This window comes from Brienomyrus brachyistius, unplaced genomic scaffold, assembly GCF_023856365.1.
Source record: "Brienomyrus brachyistius isolate T26 unplaced genomic scaffold, BBRACH_0.4 scaffold49, whole genome shotgun sequence".
NCBI lineage: Eukaryota > Metazoa > Chordata > Actinopteri > Osteoglossiformes > Mormyridae > Brienomyrus > Brienomyrus brachyistius.
Window position 1 is genome coordinate 1,525,503 of NW_026042324.1, and position 15,030 is coordinate 1,540,532.

General features: G+C 39.2%; 1 protein-coding gene across 2 annotated transcripts in view; it reads left to right on the top strand.

Moving 5' to 3' along the window:
- The window catches only part of LOC125723479 (C-Jun-amino-terminal kinase-interacting protein 1-like), a 41,969-nt gene that overhangs the window by 13,725 nt on the left and 13,214 nt on the right, over positions 1 to 15,030 (top strand). For both annotated transcript variants that reach the window (XM_049000088.1, XM_049000089.1), the window contains exons 2-3: positions 5,483 to 5,594; positions 10,713 to 10,955. In XM_049000088.1, coding sequence (XP_048856045.1) covers positions 5,483 to 5,594; positions 10,713 to 10,955 — 355 coding nt within the window. The remainder of the gene's footprint in view (positions 1 to 5,482; positions 5,595 to 10,712; positions 10,956 to 15,030) is intronic.

A 15,030-nucleotide genomic window follows, 5' to 3' on the forward strand; every position in this document is an offset into this window, starting at 1 on the left:
AAAGTTACTGAATCATGATTACCTCTCTCGTGACGGGTATGTATTTCAGTGCACTGGGGATGAATGCAAGAGTTGTAAATGTTAGCAAAATACTGTACTGTTGTGTTGGAAGTTTTATAGGTGTGAGCAGTGGTTTATGCAGGCTATGCAACTCAGTTATGCCGCTAAATGTAAACAGATTGGGGAGAAAAACACCAGCTTTTCAGTTTGTCTACAAGTGGAAGGCTGCATCTGAAAACTAGAAGTTAGCTAGTATATTAAGCTGACACGGGAAGCATATATGAATATTATATATGAGTGTTTTGGCCACTACAGAACAACAGATTGCTTATAAAAGTAAAGTTCCACCATGGTGGTGTAATTATGATATTTCAATAATTAGGCATCGAAGTAATCTGTTTAGAAGTTTATGGTTTTGGTAACATGTTTATCATGCTAAAAAATAATGTGCTCCAGTGTAGCCTATTATTAAATCTCATTGGGGGGGGGGGGACTGTGAGTGATATCAGTGCCTTTCGAATCTTGTTTTATGTAAGTTGTGCATTGCAGTCACAGCTAATCAGACAAAAGTGTTTTCCGAATGTGTTTTTGAAAGAAACTCCAGAAAAAAGGCATTCACATGTGCTCTAAGATATATCCATACACGCTGTTCCTGTTTCATGGTAATAGAGAGAAACATTGCTTGTTTCCATGGTGGAGTTCAGTGTCATTGCATCTGGACGTACTAAATTATTAATACCTAATATTCCTATCCTGCACCTCGTCAAAATTGTCAGGACATCATGTTGCACTCTTGGGTCTTTTATTTAATTCCAGTTCCTAGTTCTGTTCCTATGTGACATGTACAGTAACTGGAATCAAGGTTTTTTTTCTGTTTCAGTAATTACAGGAAACGTGTCTTCCTTGTTTAGGGATTTTAAAATGGCATTTTGACTTAAATTGCTGAGTCATTTGAGAGATTCTCATGCATGTAGTGGGGTTGCATTTCTGCATCTTTCAGAATCTTTGTACTATTGATGGCTACATTGATGCTCTTTTTGGGGAAACACCTGACATGGACAGAACAACTCATTGCCTTTTGTTGTATGAAAGAAATTTTAATTTGAACCTCTAATCTGTCTTTGCTGAAAAGGGCCCAGAACTTAAAGGCGGCAACTAGGTTTCAAGCCTCACTGTCAACCAGCCAACTGGTGGAAGAGTGACCTCTGCTCTTCCGTTATTGCCCAAAGCTCTTCTCTTGGTCAGTGTTCCACACTGACTTATAATTCTTCTCCATGGGATCGAATTCCCGTAATGACCTCACAGAATATTGCTTTCAAGATCCTCAGGAGAGCTATTAAGATAACTCGGTATGCACTGACCGGTTATACGGGGGAAACCAGGGTACAGATCTGTTCAACTTATTGTGGTGACTTTTGTTTAATGTACACAATCTAAACATAATCTAACACAATCTAAAAAAAGGAAAAGACCACCAATATTAAAAAGTTCTAATTAGCTATAACTTCAGTATTGTGGAAAATTGTCACATAAGAATGTTCTGTGATACATGTTTGCAAACATTTTTTTTTTTTTTACTAGAAAGGGAGGCTGTCGAAACGACAGCATTGAATTCCCTGGACAATTCAGTCACCTGCTCCGCCCTCTCACCAACCTATACAATTTCTAGAGGTATTGGATAGATTAACTGCAAATGTGAAAGTTAATAAATGTGTTTTTACCTGAATCCTCTGAGTTCTAGTTGTGAAATTATACTTACTGATTTAATGCACATTCCACCTACAGTATATGCCAGTTTGCAGAATCTTTCCCCATCAATTAGGTGGTTACTTGTATTCCTTTGTATATGTATTTTATTTATTTTCTTCTGCACTATAACCATCATTTCCCAGGACATAACAGTAGACACTTATCACATTAACAGGGTCAAATGTCGTCTGCTTTCACCTTTCCTTTGGCTTCCACTAAGTGATGCTCCCCATGGAGCATAGGCTTCTTCTGAGTACTCCACTTTACTCCCATAGTCCATAAACATGCAGTTAAAGGCTAAATGGTCTCTCCATATTCACTATATTGTATGATAGTGTGAGTACTGTATGTGCGCCTATCTGCCCTGCAATGGATTGGCATCCAGGGGGTCCCCCTGCCATCTACCGTCGTAGATGGATGGAATGTCACTTCTGCTTCTGTGGAGGGGTACCGCTGGCTTTCTCAGTCTCTCTGACTTTTCAGGAGCGTTAACAACCACAGGAATTTATTGATTGATTAACCGATTTAGTTCGTTAATTAATAGATTAATTAATGGGTTTAATGAATGGGTTTCAGCTCACATAGAGTACAGCCCCTGTTGTGGGGTCACAGCTAAAGGATTCCTTGGATATTGGCTGCTGTCCAGTTTTCATCTTTTTATAAGCCTTGCCCAGTGTCCCCTGGTCACGAGTTCAGTTCACTACGGCACACGGTCGAAGGACGTGTCAGGCTTCTCCTTGACATTCGGGAAATTCGCCTCTTATGTATGCACTAGGAAGAGATGTCAACAAAATTTCATAATATGGAAGTATGATGATATTAAAGGTTTCTTGGTCACTAACCCAGGAAGTCAGAATGTTCTGGTCCCCTCAAAGCTTTCCTAATGTGTCTGGTTACCCCTTGCAGGTCCTGGCCGTTCTACCCAGTGCTCCCAGCTCTAGTGACCCAAAAAGCCATTTCCTTTCACTTTTTCACTAACGCAAGGGATGTGGCAGCTCAGCCAAACCCCCGAATAGTGACTTTTGTCTAACATTACAGCCAGGAAGAAGATATTTTTGCTAAAACGATATCAGTTCATGGAGCAATCTAAGCTGATAATAAGCATCTATAAGAAAAATGTTAAGATTGCCTCTGTATTTTTTTTTGTGAATAAACTGAGAGGAATTTTGCATAGCTCTCAGGAATTTTTACTCATCAGTGGATGCTCAGCTTTGTCAGCAGTACCTGACAAAGCTGAGTATCGTAATTTCAGGTTCATTACTGTATGTGTGTCATAATGTTTCAGTGTTAGAGTTGTAACACCCAACATTATAAATCGGCATGGAAGGTGTATTATGTTATACACTCTCTGGCTTTTCTATGCTCAAGCCTCAAATTGTTTTTCTTTTCTCACAGTATATATTTTTTTCTAAGGCCATTTAAATGTAGAAAGACACTATTTTGTACGTAGCTCTCTTTCCATTTGGCAGTTCTTGTGTATTGACAGTGATTGTAATGAAAATGAACACAATTAATGTTTATCTGATATGCGTGCTTGAAAATTGCTCTGTACTGTGTTTTACATGTTCTTTCGATCTGATGAGGCAGGAGTAAATGGCAGCCCTGATCAATGGTAACTTTGATTAGGAATGCTTCTGTGATGGAAAATCTGCAAGTACAAATTGGAGTAATTAGTATCCAGGAGTTAGGTAGGAATGAAATTAGTCTATGCTATTTGCTGCTAGTTACAGGTTCATTCGTATCCTTGAGAATAGAACATAAAGAAACATAATGTGCTTGAGTAAATATTAAATGTGGGTGGAGTTTTGCCCTGCTCTGTACACAAATACTCTTCCAGGTTTGTCTATTCCTGATACTTTTCTCCACATACGACACATATTTGCAGCTAATTGGCACAATCGTAAATGTGATCATGCAGCCAGAAACAATAGATTTATAAATCATGTTGATGTACAGAAATACTTTACGCTGTATTGGTTCCACTTCAGCAGGACAATAGTTACAGCTTTAAGCAGCACATCTCTGAGAATGTGCTTAAGAATGAAATTGCAACATAACTCCAATATCGGTATAAATACTGCTTTGAGAGACAGAATCTGTTCTCCTATGTTAGGCACTTCTCCTCTATATTTACAGTAAATATAAAAGGACTACACACCCCTGTTAAAATGACGGGTTTTTGTGATGTAAAAAAATGAGGCCACAATACTGTAAATCATTTCAAAATTTTTGGCACCTTTATTTGACTTACAGTATAATCTGTACAATTCAATTGAAAACCAAACAAATCTGTTAGGGGGAAAATAAAAAATTAAAAACGTACAATAATCTGGTTGTATAAGTGTGCGCACCCTTAAATTAATACTTTGTTGAAGCATTCAAACTTTTTGGATAAGAGACTATCAGCATGCCTGATCTTGATTTTGCAATATTTGCCCACTCTTCCTTGCAACAGCACTCCAAATCTGTCAGATTGTGAGCATCTCTTGTGCAGAGCCCTATTCAGGTCATGCCACAGATTTTCAATTGGATTAGGTCTGGGCTCTGGCTGGACCATTGCAAAACTTTAATTTTCTTCTGATGAAGCCATTCTTTTGTTGATTTGGATGAACGCTTGGGGTCTCCTGACTAAAGCCCCAGTTCAAAAGAGAACAACCCCAAAGCGTGATGCTACCGCTGCCATGCTTCACCATGGGTATAGTCTACTGCTGCCCACAGTGTTGTTTTTGCACCAAACATACCTTTTGGAATTGTGTCCAGAAAGTTCAACCTTGTTTTCATCAGACCATAACACATTTTCCCACATGTTTTTGGGAGACTTGAATTTTGCTGCAGTATCTGAGACTTAGGACAGTATCTTATTTTGGAAGAATTGTTTTTTTTTTTTTTATTTTACAAAATTTAGCTGGGCCTGAATGTTTTTCTTTGTCACAAACGGTTTCCCTACCCAATAGTGCAGACATATGGAGAATACGGGAGATTGTTGTCACATGCAGTACACAACCATCACTTGCCAGAAATTCCTGCAGCTCCTTCAGTGTTGCTGTAGGCCTCTTGGCAGCCTCCCTGACCAGTTTTCCATCTTGTCTTTTCATCAATTTTGGATGGACGTCCAGTTCTTGGTAACGTCACTGTTGTCCCATGTTTTCTCCACTTCTTGCTGACTGTCTTCAGTGTTCCATGATTTATCTAATGCTGTGGAAATTTTTTGCACCCTTCTTCTGACTGATACCATTCAGATCCCTTTGGATGCTTTGTAAGCTCTGTGGCTTTTGCTGTAGGATGCAACGGAGTAAATGTCAGTAAAATCCTCCTGGGGCAGCCGAGTATTTGGAGTTAATCAGAGTCACTTTAATTGATGCCAGTTTGCCCCCCAAAAGCCTGAATACTATAATTAAATTAAAAGGTGCTTGAACAAAGTATTATTTTAAGGATATGCACACTTACGCAAAGCTCATTGTATGTTTATTTATTTTTTTAATATTTCCCCTCTAACAGATTTGTTTGTTGAGCAATTGAATTGTATAGGTCATAGGTCAAGTAAATGTGGGAAAAGTTTTGAAACAATTTATCATGGTCTCATTTATTTTTCTTCACAAAAACCTGCCATTTTAACAGACGTGTGAGCTTATTTTAAAGTATATCCACTGTATAAAAGTAAAACAGTCTGACGTGCTCCTGAGCCTTTACACACTGTCTTGGAAACATGACCACTGATTTTACTCTCTTCCAGGCTGACCCATGACATCAGTCTGGATGAGTTTGAGGATGAAGACCTATCTGAAATCACTGAGATTGCTGATGAGTGTGGCATGAGCCTTAACTGCAATAGTCTGGACATAAAGGTAAGGGATGAATCCTTTCAGAAAATATTTTAAATAATTCTCCCTGCTCCAAGTTTTATATTTCAAATTTACCCTGACATTCACCCGAATATTTCCCCTGCTTTTTGTATTATGATTAAAACAAGACGGGGCGGCATGGTGGTGCAGTGGTTAGCACTGTTGCCTCATACCTCTGGGACCTGGGTTAGAGTCTCCGCCTGGGTTACATGTGTGTGGAGTTTGCATGTTCTCCCCATGTCATCGTGGGGTTTCCTCCGGGTACTCCGGTTTCCCCCCGCAGTCCAAAAACATGCTGAGGCTAATTGGAGTTGCTAAATTGCCCATAGTTGTGCATATGTGAGTGAATGGTGTGTGAGTGTGCCCTGCGATGGGCTGGCCCCCCATCCTGGGTTGTTCCCTGCCTCATCCCCATTGCTTCCGGGATTGGCTCCGGACCCCCCGCGACCCAGTAGGATAAGTGGTTTGGAAAATGGATGGATGGATCAGGCAGAGGTGGGTTTATATAAAAGATATCAAACAATGGTCTAAAGTAGACTTCATGTTTTTCTTAGCTGCTGCGCCTTTATCTGTAATCTAGTACTGCATCGCCTCAGGATAATTTTTTAGAGAATAAATAGTTAATAACACACAGTTAGCAAGTTGTGTACATCCAGTGCCATCTGTGATTATCTTTATTACATTAATGAGTAATGGCAAAGAACAGTCTTCTTATAATAAATAGTACTCCAAGGAATACAATACTCCATTATGTTTACATGTGTGAAAGAGATGACTATAAGAAACAACTATTACTACTCCAGCATTCATGAGACATGCTGTGAATTATAGGAAAATTGCTTTGGCACAGATGCATGTGTCAACACCTTGAAAATGTTTTTACTGCATGTTTGTTTTCTGCTGGTTGTTTTCCACTATGCTCTTAATAATTAATGAATATAAAACACGCTTGATACTGAATTTGTATATTTATACCCCGTTCTCTTAAGGTGTAGGTACTCTTGGCCAGTGTGTATAGTGTAGGCAGAACTTGCATATTCTGATGATATTTACTGGATTAATTCAAGTTAAAGACTTTTCCTAAAAATACATCACGTCCCACTCCTAGGACTCACTGTCATAATGCTGGAATGACTGGGAGCCCTTTTTGCTTTGGTTTAACAGGTGAAGTTTGTTACAGTTAAGACAAAAGTAGCAAACACCTTAAAAGCAAATTCCTATGTATTGTGGCAAATGAAAATTACGGGATTAATGTTGTTATTTAAAGGGTAGGGCTTTTCTCATCCATATGGCTGCTGTGCAATAGTGAATTAATACATCATCAATCAGGTCAAATATAACTCCAAAGAACAATGGTTAGGTTCTATAAATAATTTATGAAAAAAAAAAAAATCATTGCTGTTCTCTATTCTTTCGAAATCAGCAAATCTGTGTTCATCTTTCACCTTTCCATGGAATGAAAAAGGACATATTAGTTGCATTGATTTTGGAAGAATTGATTCTGTAAATTGATTTTTGAACTAAAAGCACATGAGTTAAGTAAATGATTGTTGACAGAATCCTCAAATTTAATTTAACTGTGAAGTTCTTACGCTGTGTATCAATTCATGTATATTAATTTCCTGTTTAATTTCCTGCTGTGTATCAATTCAACATATCATAATTTATCATAGATCAAATATCAAATGGACAGCACTTTGTTAATCAGAAATTCAAGAGTTCTTTAATCAGAATTTAATCTAGACGCTGACAGGACAAGTAGTTTCAAGTCTTGTAGGTTTGTATTCAGGGACAAAATCAGCCCCAACCCCCATGCCCCCTAAAGGCACGGGGAACTACCACAATATTATTCCTACTGTCCATACCCAAATCTGTGCTGGTCTCAAGACATTGTGTTGACGTCATTTTGACTAACTGCAAATTGAAATTGGCTTTTGTGCTTAATTTGCCTTAAATGTGTACTAAATTCTACTTGTAATGAGATAATCCAGTCAGCACCAGCTGCTGGGGGATTAAGTTCTAACCACACAGTTACAATGACTTCTGTCTGTATGCATCAGTGTCAGAAGCATGCTCTGTGATTCACTCATATCCTGCACTTTCAGGAAAGATCCAGTTACCATGGAAATGGGATTCCTTGGCCCCTGGTTGGTTCATTAGTATCCCTGAACCTCTAACAAAGGCTTTAGCTTCCCAGACATTCTCTGTAATGCAAGCGGTGTTTTCCAAAATAGAAAGTTTATTTAATTTGCTCATTACATGAACGAGATATTTCAGTCGTCTCCATTATAGATAATTGAACCACTTGGTTAGCATTTTCAAATACACATGTTGACCCATAACTACCTTTTATCTGCATCCATGTTCCTAGTTCATCTTATGTGTCTTTTCTTTGTACGGCCATCTTATTGATTTCCCATAGCATATTTGTTTAAATTCCCATCACTATAATGCATGTCAGATACATTATAATGCACCATGGAGACTTTCCATGGCTTCCATAAGAGTGGTAGGTATACCTCAGCCCACTCCACGGAAGCCCACCTCATTCTCCAGCTAAATGAACACCGGACTAGTGCCCAGAATTTACTGTCCTGAATGAGCCCATAATTTATGAGGTTAGGCAGTGCTTTTTCCCAGTGGTGAGCTCAGAGATGAGGTAATCCCTTCCTGGGCATGTACAGAGACATAGATGCTACCCTCCTTTTCAGTGTAGGATGAGGATGTATGAAAGGAGAATGTCGGTATTCCCCATTTGTGACACACGTGTCCCATAGCAGATCTCCCCCTGGTTTCTGGTGATCAGTGAGGGTTAATGGCAAATGGAAAGGAGAATTTAGAAGGTTATTTGTTTTGATCTTGGGAATGAAGTATTACAAGCAAGCTGTTAAGCTGTTACGTATAGCTGTGAATTCATCAATAAATCTACAGTGTTTGCCTTTAAGTCTTGGAAGTGATCTACTGGGTTTATCCTAGATGTGCGAAAATGACAAAAAATTACTGTACATGAACTGTAATCTGTGCATGTTGAACAAAGGGATTTGGCAGTAGCAGTATTTGGCAGTTGTCTGGGTCCAAATACTCCTGTAATTCCTGTAAGAATTGTACGAGTGTATTTTAATTATTTAGTATATTTGCAAGAATGGAATTAATATTCATTATTGCTTTATGTTTGATGTCGATGCCTTTTTCCTAAAATTTTGAGATGTACAACATATGACACAGCAGGGAAAATGAAACAGGATGTACACCAATGCCGGCTTAGAAATCCTCTGGCAATGTCTCAGAACCATGTCATTTCTGAGCGGTCGCCAAGCAACAACGGAGAAGTTCTTAAAGGAGCCTTGTGCACTGGAACACACGAGGAACACGCCACATGGCCTCCTCCCAAAAGGACATTCACATTAGCTTGCTTATTAGGTTTTGTCTAAGACATTAATTTAGCGCTTGTAATATATAAATTGTACTGTATATTTCTGATTCAGTTACTTTAAGATTCCAAGATTTCTTTCATTTTTGCATTCATTTACCCTCATTAATTATCAATATTTTCCACTGGAGATTAATAAACTTTATCTCCAAAACTTTACACTTAATGGTACACAGTATTTAAGAGGGTAAGAGTACTTAAGGGTCAAGTTGTCAAGCATAATTTATTCATAAGGTACTATAAGTAATAAATAAAGGGGTGAATAAAAATTTTGTTTAGTTGTGAATTTATGATTAGTTGTGTTCATTCTTACATGTAGTGGTTTTATAGGATTAGAATTTAGCATGCTGACTGAAAATGCATTTAGCCTGCTTAATCTGCACTAATCAGATGCACTAATCGGCCTGCTTGCAGATAACTCCTTTTTTGTTGCCGTTGGATGTCACGGAGAGCAAGGCACAGTAAGTGAGCCGTCAGACCTTCAGATGCCGAGGTTCAGTGTTGCCTGGAAAGGTCACCAGGCTTTGTGAAGTTCCTGATTAGATTCTTTGTCATTAATCGGCATTGGTATTGTTTATATCACCTCCCCAGTAAACATCAGCTCACTTAGTTACTCATTTGCTCATTTGTATTCCTGTACCAGTACCTGGACTGAGCTGTGGAGGAAGTGAGAAATAATGAAGTGTTATGGCTTGAAACAAGCCAGTCAATTATCATTTTATTTCGTGTCACTGCACACAAACTGCCACGTACACACAGACTACAGAACAATACAGAGTGTAGCTGCTCATTTCATTTGTGGACTGCGCCTTAGTAATCTTCATTTTAAAAAGCATGGATGTTCAACATAACCAGACTATCCTTTGCATTTGCACAGGCCACATCAACATGAATGGGAGTATTAGGGGAGTTCGAGTAGCTGAAAACTCAACCCGCAGGTTGATTCTTTCTGCAAAGTTGTCTGCTGCCCTGTGCTGATACCTGTGATTATCAGTGTAACATCTACATGAAGCAGGTTGTGCCAGGAGTTTGCTGGGTGATGCTGGTTTTAAAAAGGTTACCCAGCTTTAAACCAGGTTGATCCTTTTAATGTACTTATTAATAAGTAGTGCATCAATATTTTGGTGCAGCGCCTATATAACGTTTTGAACGTTTGCATGCATTATGCTTGGATTTTAATTTCGTTTGCATTTAAGTTTACATGCAATGGATATAGCTACAGTAGATGTGGGATATTTTCTTTGTGTGAAGAGAAATTTGATGACCTTTAAAGTCTTTACATCCTATTCTCATATGTTTCAGAGAACATTCCTATTTTATTTAGTGATTCTCTGTTTAAAAAGATCTAATGTTAATATAAACAATCACTCATTCCCACCCCACAGTAGTTAATATTATGGAAATTACGTTACTGTTGCAAATATCTGGATACAAGGAACAGGCAGTAGTGTGCAAATGACAGTACAATTTAGGTCTAATCGCGTTTTTCTTTTTCTCCCATGATGTCGTGCATAGTCATATTCTACCCACGCTGAGCACAGCAGGAAATACCAGCACTTAAAGGGTTACAGCCTGTTCTGAAGCTCGGCTATAATTGGCTGGCCTGCCAGCCCCCCACCTCCCCACCTCCTCCCTATCGTTGGTACTGCAGCTAGTCCTCTGACTGAAATACCACTATCCAATCTTCCCAGGGTCACATGACACGGGAGTCCAATAGCGGCGCAGGGAAGGCCGATGGGAACGTGGCCAGCAAGCTGCAGGCGGAGATGCTTCACTTGGACCTGATCGATGCTGTGGGTGAGATTCAGGGCGAAGAAGCTGCACTACCCACCACGGAGCCCACAGCAAAAGAAATAGCTCCCGTTACCATGGATACTTATCGGCCCAAGAGACCCACCACCCTTAACCTTTTTCCACAGGTGCCTCGGACACAGGTACCGTGATATCCGCCATTGCTTATTATTTATCCGAAATCTGTTCTTTTTTTAAGGGATGAGATTAAATTTAGATTGTAGGTGGGTTGGGCAGCTTGATGGGTATACTGTCAAGCAGCATTGCGGACCATTTAAGGAGTGCCTAGATAGATGGCTGTTAATGAAATGCTCCTTTATATCTCAATGTATGTGTTTAACATTCTGTGGGGCTGTGTATGAAACATCATTGCAGAGAATGTCATCCTTTTATAGGAGGAGATTATTTTGTGTTTTACGACAAAAAGGGGGTCTGATGGCCTCAGTGGGGAATAATGTATCTGTGTGACCTGCCTTTGCCTTGCCACCCTGGGACCTCTCCTTTCTGACAATAGCATCACTTCAGCTCGAATCTCAATGAGCTCCCTGAGTGACGGGAGAATGAATACAGCCACAGATTTGCAGTCGTGTATGATGCTTCTTGGCTGTGACAATAAACAGCGGACAGGGGGCACAGCTGTGGTTTGGGCTGGAGCAGGTTGGGCTTTTGGTTCTGTTAAGCGAGAACAAGGTGTCCAGAGCTACATATCCCCCATGCTGTCATCTCTTCGGTCGCTGTCAGAGTCTGTGCGTGTGTGCAGAGCTATTTTTGTATGCGAGTTTAATGCAAAAGGATTGTTTGAGGGCAAAGAGCTTTCATGTGGGAAGATCTGTAGATCCACTAGCAAGTGAAAGTGAATAGACAGAGCTGTCAAGCCCAAGAAAGTCAAATCGTTAAATTAATTTTCCAGTTAGGCTTGCATACTTCTCTGAATTCCTGATTAATAGGGCTTTTCTTGTCCTTAAGAGTGTTATAATAGTAAATGGAGCAACATTCGTGTGAAAATCTCATACAGCACATTATTTGGGCAGTAATTATCCTTTAATATTCTGATACAAGCACCAGTGCTCTGTGATTTTTTCTTGCAGCCCTGAAGTAGAAACTAGTCATAAACACTGTTATAATGTATCTGTATGTTGTCTAGCTACACAGTTTAAAATTTATGTTGATATTTTATAATATCACAATATCCCACGGAACATGCTTGAATTCTGTTTCAGCCTTATTGATTACTGAAGCAGATGAGATCAAATAACAAGTGTTTTAATTCTCATTTTTTGTTACCGAGGTTTTGTCAGCAAATGGTTCTTTCAAAATGTCTGTTCTTATGTGACTATTATTACCAAAGGGAGGTTGTCAAACAGAACCAGATGGCAATGAGATGGGAGGCAGGAATGAGTGTTTTGCTTGGGGATGGGAATGGAGATGGGATTAGAAGTAGTAAAGAGGAATGAAAGCAAAAGGGAGCCCCGTTAGCGTAGGAACTGTACGGGAATATCTCCTGCATGAGGGCACTATGCCCCGTGATCCCCCACCCCCATTACTTTAGTTAGTTGCCACCATGATATTTATTTCTTGTCTTTTGCCTGGTTTCCTCCCTGTGTTCAGCCACAGCCCCTTTCTGAGACACTGTGACTCATTTCTGCAGATAGACGTCCAGCACAGATCCATGACTTCTATGTAGTCTTCAGTTCAGAGGTTATAACTGGGGCAGCGCCAGCCCAGCCACATGTATTAATGTAATGAATAATTGAGAGCTGACTAGGGACGTCCAAGCCAGCTCATTTCCTATGGGGCCAAGAAACGACTTTTATGAAATATTCTTGGCCCACTCTGATTCTTGTCATCTAGAATAAGTTGGTTTCTAATATAATGATGTTGAAAGTGAAAGCTGATAAAGTGAAAAGTGCATGCTGTGTTACCAGTTGAAAGCAATACAAAATCAGCAAAAAAATCTGCTCAAAAAGTTATTCTTATTTGGCACTGGTATTGTACATATCACATGGTTAAATATTACTTGAATTTTTTTAAACATAATATGTAAATGAAAAATTCACCAAAATGGCTTATCACTACAAATAATATTCTTGCTTATCTATTCATATCGTTCCTATGAACAGGAAAATTTTAAGTTATTCACGCACTGCTTCTCACATACGTCTTATCTAGCTAGTAGGTGAAGTTTTGGCTGTAGTAAGTGAAACAAGATAAAATTCAAAAGCACGTGACAGAAATGTAGGCTTCATGTCAGAGAATCTCATCCACTCGAGAAATGAATGTGTGGTTAGAGCTGCTAATGAAAAAGAACATTCAAGCTGAGAGAATAAAACATTATTTTTAATGTTTTATTAAACCATTCACTTTGGATCTTTTACTACGTTTTGGCACATTAAGAAAAAAGATGAGGGTTGAATGAGGCTTGGGTGTGATCTGGACATAAGGAGGCGGAGCTGGGCTCTGCCAGGCTCTGTCTGTATTTACACCCTGCTATGGGGATCACTGTTGACCTTGTGATGAATGGCACATTGGTGTCAGGGACTGCACATACTGTAGATAGTACTGCAGGTGCTACGGCATTTTGCATAATTGCATGCTTATGAAAGTCTGCATAATTGCATATCTCAATACTTTCCATAAAATTATTATTTTTAATTGATGCTGGTTAAGGATACATTAAATTTGACGCTCAGTTTTCATCCACATACAAGGGTCCTTGTTTGTCTTCATGGTGGACAAAGTATTAGTGGGATTGGCTGCCTGCCAAGCCTGTGTGCAACCCTGACTGTAGGCTTGCCCCTAGTCTTTGTAGTCGCAAAATTATTTCATGTACATTATTAAATAGAATGATGCTGTATTCTTTTTATATTCGCATAAAAATACAGCTGTCTACGGATATCTCGTTAGGATCATTGAGAAACCTTGTTTTTCCTAGTTCTTCAAAATGGCTGCCATCGTGTTTTTCTTGTGTAAATAATCACATTCTGTCATTGTTTCCTTTCAGTATGTATTATACTTTTATAGCTGATAAGACCTAGACCTACATAGACCTAGGTTAATGATTTATGATATCTATAATTAAAAATATAATAGAAATCACATCACTTTTTCTTTAGATCTCTCACAGTCAATCAGCCATTGGCATAACCAAACAGGGTACCAAGCGCATGATCTTCCAGACAGTCAAAAGTGGTCGTGCATTCCCATGACTCACCCAATGACATCACTTCCCAAAAAGCAGTCTTTGTGGGCCTTCGTCATTCCCACGCCTTTCCCTTCTTCATCAATTCCACCACAGCATTGTCAGTGACATTACTATGGCAACAGCCCACCTTCTCTGCCTGCTACATCACGGAGGTGCGTCAGCGATTGGAGAAGGGCTAAGCTTATATGTGGACCCAAAACAAACACCTCTGCTGTTTGTACACAGCTGCCAGCTTGTACAAGCAATATTACTCTTCTTGGAAACCCATTCTACTATATTTGTCTGTGTGCTGCCGTGCTTCTCTATTTGTCTGTTTGAGATACGCAAAAAGAGATAGATATGGGGTGGGGTGGAAATTTGGCAGCCAGTGTTATCTTATCTCCAAATGTATCTCTTAGAATGGTTTTGTGGTATTTCTACTTAAAGAAAATTGAACCTAGTTAAGAAAACCATCCGGCAAATAAAAAGCTGGCAGATTGACATTTATTCTCAAGAGATTAGAATAATCATAAAATCTGTCACATCCTGCCTGCCTGACCCTTTTGTCTCCTCCCTAATGTGGCCCTGATGAGTCACTGCTTGTTACCCCTTGTTAGTCTCTGTATTTAAGTACCTGTTTGTCTTGTCAGCCCCAGTCTGGTTATTAATGTCAAACCTTCTTGTTTTCTGTGTCCTTCCTTGTTTCCACTTGTTTTGGTTCCCTATCGGTCCCGTTTGTTTCCAGATTTTGGTCATTTAATTCAATAAACCCCCTTTGTTTCACTAGAACACCATTCCTTGAGTCCTTTGTCCCGCAAATCATGACAGAATCCAGTGAAGTTATTTTTCATTCATAGGCAGGTGTTATATCTGTAAAAGAAATGGATTCAGAAATCATGATGTCTGAGATATCAGAATTTTATTTTAACGTATTCAAATTAACTTTTTAGTCACGCAAATGTTGCAATGAAAATGAAAACTGGAAGGAATATGTTTCCTCAAGTTATAAGGCTGAGCATAACTATGAAAAGACAAAT